This window comes from Gossypium arboreum, chromosome 12 (genome assembly GCF_025698485.1).
Source record: "Gossypium arboreum isolate Shixiya-1 chromosome 12, ASM2569848v2, whole genome shotgun sequence".
In the NCBI taxonomy this organism is placed as follows: Eukaryota; Viridiplantae; Streptophyta; class Magnoliopsida; order Malvales; family Malvaceae; genus Gossypium; species Gossypium arboreum.
Window position 1 is genome coordinate 115,597,982 of NC_069081.1, and position 4,522 is coordinate 115,602,503.

Here is a 4,522-nt window from a genome sequence, read left to right on the forward strand (position 1 = left end):
AACATTTTCTTTAATTGATCAAAACTTCGTTGGCACTCATCGACCATACAAACTCAACATTCTTCGTAATAATTTAGTTGTCGGTGAAGCAATCGGTGAAAAATCTTTCACAATTCGACGATAGTAACCACTAATCCAAGGAAACTTCGCACTTCCGTAACATTCTTTGGAGTTTTCCAATTAATCACCGTGACACCTTACTCGGATCTACCAGTATACCATCAACTCGACACAATGTGACCCAAGAATCCCACTTCATGAAGCCAAAATTCACATTTACTAAATTTTGCATATAACTGCTTTTTCCTTAATATCGTAGTACAATTCTCAAGTCTTGAGCATGCTCGGATTCGTCTTTGAATAGATCAAGATATCGTCAATAAACACAACCACAAATCTATCCGTAAGACTGGAAAATTCGATTCATTAAATCCATAAAAGCAGCAGGAGCATTTGTCAAACCGAATGGCATAACTAAGAACTCATAATGACCATACCGAGTTCTAAAAGTCGCTTTTCGGTACATCACATTCCTTTACCTTTAATTGATAATACCGGATCCGAGATCTATTTTGAAAACATCTGTAGCATCCTTAAGTGATCGAATAAATCATCAATACGAGGCAAAGGATATTTATTTTTAATCGTTACCTTATTCAATTGCCTGTAATCTATGCACAGCCTCAATGAACCATCCTTCTTTTTCACAAATAAGACAGGTGCACCCCATGGTGACATACTCGGTCTGATAAACCCTTTGTCTAATAGTTCTTGCAACTGCGCTTTTAACTCTCTTAATTCTGCTGGAGCCATTCTATACGGTGTCACTGATATGGGAGCTGTTCCCGGAAGCACATCTATCACGAACTCAACTTCTCTATCGGGTGGTAAACCTAGTAATTCTTCAGGAAATACATCCATGAATTCATTTACAACAGATAGTTGCTCTAACTTTGATTTAGAACTTCGAGTATCAAGAATATAGGCTAAATAAGCCTCATTTCCTTTACGCAACAATTTCTGAGTAGACATAAAGGAAATCATTCTAACCATGTCATCCAAATTTCCAGACTCAACCAAAATAATATCTCCTGTTTGACATTTCAAGCTAATTCGTTTTTCTCGACAATTCACTACCGCGTCATGTTTCATTAACCAGTCCATGCCCAAGATAATATCAAATTCACGAAAGGGTAGCAGCATCAAATCAGCGGGGAAATCACAGCCCTTAACTTTCAGTGGATAGTTATGACATATTAAATTAACTACCACACTTTGACCTAACGGATTTGTAACTTGTACATCATAATCAGTAGGCTCAACAAATAAATTCTTTTCAGATACTAACATAGTGCAAATATATGAATGAGTAGACCCAGGGTCTATTAAAGCATACACAGGAACATCATAAAGATAGAAAGTACCAGCAATTACATCTGGAACTGTTGCTTCTTCTCTTGCTCGAATGGCATAAGTACGAGCAGGAGCCCTAACTTCTGATTGGCTAGTAGTATCTTTCATACCCGAACGAGTAGCCCCTGTAGCACTGCTCTGACCAGAGCGTCTTTCTTTTTGAGGAAGAATTTTCTGTTTCTCCCTCTGTTCCACTTCTTCTTCTTGTAATTGGGGACAATCACGAATAAAGTGATCAGTGGCCCCACATTTATAACAAGCCCCTAACTTACTTCTACATTCACCGGGGTGACTTCTTCCACAATGTTGACACTTAGGCCTTTGGGTATTTTGTACACTACCCACACTAACAGCAGGTCTGTCAGATGCTTTGTAATCAAATTGTCTTGGCCTACTTTTTCCTGATCTTTCCGGTACTGAAGTGGCTTGACTGAATTCCTCTTTAGATTTCTTCATTGGTAAAGCCGAAAATGACTTAGATGCACTTCTTTTGAAAGATTCTTTACTTCTTCTACCTCGTTGCATCTTTTTATTATATACTTCTTCAAGCTTCTGAGCACGATCTGATAGAACAACAAATTCTCGTATCTCAATGCCCCCTATCATCATTTTAATCTCATCATTAAGCCCTTCTTCAAATCTGATACACATTTCTTCTTCAGTGGGTACTATATCTCGAGCATATTTGCTCAGATAAACAAATTCTCTTTCATATTCAGCCACTAACTTGTTTCCCTGTCGCAAGTCGAGAAATTCTCTTTTCTTCTTATCCAGATATCTTCTACCGACATATTTCTTCTTAAATTCATTTTGAAAAATTCCCAAGTGATCTTCTCGGTAAAGATAACGGCTTCTATTGTTTCCACCGTTATAAGCTTTTTTTCAATAATGACACGGCACATATTAAGTAACCATCCGGTGAGCACGCCATTTGCTTAAAACCCTCATTATACTTTGTAACCAATATTCAACTTTTAACGGGTCATCATCTGTTCTTCCCAAATTCTTCACCCCATGTTTTCGAGCTTTTCAAATGGAGAACGTTTGCGATTCAGTTTTCGGAGGAGGTGGAGGAGCAACGGGGTACTACAGATGTTGAGATAGGGGAGGAGGTTATGAGTCTGATTTCTTTCTCGCACATTCTCATTATACCACCGATTCATGAATCCATAAATAATATTTTTGAGTTCTTGTTCTCGCATCAATGAAATCGGAGCTTCACTACTTGTTCCTTGTTCAGAGGTTTGTACTCTACTATTAACTTCTTCTTGCTCAGTTTGTTCTGGTCTATCTGACATCTTTTGAAATCGAAGATAATCTATAATAAAAACAAGGATTAGATCGGATCATACACAGCACACTATCACAGATTTATATTGCATGTAATTCTAGACACTTTTCACATCATACATATTCCGAGAATCGGCTAAACCGAAGCTCTGATACCAATAAATGTAACGCCCCTTACCCGAGACTGTTGCCAGAGTCGAGCACAAGGCACTACTAAACTTATTTGAGCACTTAACCAAATTCAGATAATTTATATAATACTTTTCAGACAAGTTGTCCAACTGCGTCATAGTTGCTAAATAATTCATATCTCGAGTTATAAAACTCGAAATCCAAATCCGTGAATTTTCCCCGAATTTATACTCATATATCTACTTACCAATTTTTTTATATAATTTTTGGTTGGTCCAATTAGTGCAGTTTATTAGTTAAATCCTCCCCTGTTTCAGGGTTTGGCTACTTTGACCCCTGTGCACTACAAACCAAATTTCTCTCTGTACAAAATTCAAATAACCATGCCGTTTATTTATCTTAAAAATAGACCCAATGAGGAATCCATAAATATATAGTATGACTCATAATTATTTTTGTGAAATTTTTAATGATTTTCTAAAATCAGAACAGGGGATCTCGAAGTCATTCAAACTCTGTCTCACAACAATTTAAATATCTCATAGCATAAAATCCAATTGCATACACCGTTTCCTTTATATGAAACTAGACTCATTAGGCTTTAATCTCATTTTTTTATCAACCCTTAACTCAATTTCCACAATTTATGGTGAATTTTCAAAGTCAAACTACTGCTACTTACCAAAAACTGTTTTAGTACAAATATTGTTAACTAGTTTATAACATCTTTACTTCAATTCATTCAAACTCTATACATGCCATATAAATCTTTAAACATAAAACAAAACTACCGAATTGATCTGAATAGTGTGCCCTGTTGTGTTGATCCGATCTACCAACTTCTCTTTAATTCAATCTACAAAAAATTATCAAACACACACAAATAAGCTTATTGAAGCTTAGTAAGCTCATAGGCATAAAAACACAAATCATATCAAATATTGTACACAATCATATATCTATTAGTTTAACTATTTCATCCTCCAAATCACAATTTCATTAATAACTCATTGGAATAATTTCCATATGGCTACTCACAATTTAACTCCCTTAGGCCCATTTCTTATTTACTTCATTGTCAAATTAGGGAACAATAAGGGAATTGAGTGCTTCATTATCACATTGCCATAGTAAACTATGGACTTTCACATTGTTACGCATCACACACCAAAGCCATAGCCTTGCCATGGTCTTACGGTTCACATATCATACCAAGCCATATCCTGATATGGTCTTATACGGAATCACATTATCACATTATACCGATGCCATAGCCCAGCTATGGTCTTATACGGTTGCACCGATGCCATAGCCCAGCTATGGTCTTAAACGGGCGCACTTATCACATATTTTTTGTCAATTCATCAGGGTCACAGAATAGAAGCACTCAAATCCATTGTTCCTACTAATTTGTACTTTTAGTTACACATTATTTATTAGTTAATGCAAATTGATAGTATTCATCAACAATAAAATACTTTAACAATCATAAGATTTTCATATCAAAACATTGAACTTTGCCATATGAACTTACCTGGACTAATTTGCAAAAGTCGTAGAAATTCAGGGACTATTCTTGAATTTTCTCCTTTCCACGATTCAGTTCGTTTTCTTGATATGATGTAAAATATGAAAAACCAGCTTTTTTCCAGACCTTCTATGGCATTTTGGCTGATAAAATATGAAG

The 4,522-nt window shown here is 35.9% G+C and overlaps 1 protein-coding gene across 1 annotated transcript; it reads right to left on the reverse strand.

Moving 5' to 3' along the window:
• Positions 1-652: 652 nt before the first annotated feature.
• LOC128285532 (uncharacterized) lies at positions 653-1,869 on the reverse strand. Its single transcript, XM_053022997.1, has 4 exons — positions 1,755-1,869; positions 1,425-1,616; positions 741-1,004; positions 653-696 (listed from the first exon to the last, which is right to left on the reverse strand). Exons 1-4 carry the CDS (start codon positions 1,867-1,869, stop codon positions 653-655), a joined length of 615 nt encoding a protein of 204 aa, XP_052878957.1.
• Between the last annotated feature and the right edge of the window lie 2,653 nt (positions 1,870-4,522).

Bases quoted from the DNA above. Each gene is read 5' to 3' on its own strand.
- LOC128285532 (XM_053022997.1), bottom strand. From the start codon at position 1,869: ATGAAGAAATCTAAAGAGGAATTCAGTCAAGCCACTTCAGTACCGGAA. The intron at 1,005-1,424 runs GTACTTTCTATC...TGTTGCGTAAAG, and splicing joins AGTTCCAGATGTAATTGCTG to GAAATGAGGCTTATTTAGCC. The intron at 697-740 runs GTATGTCACCAT...GTGAAAAAGAAG, and splicing joins CAAAGGGTTTATCAGACCGA to GATGGTTCATTGAGGCTGTG.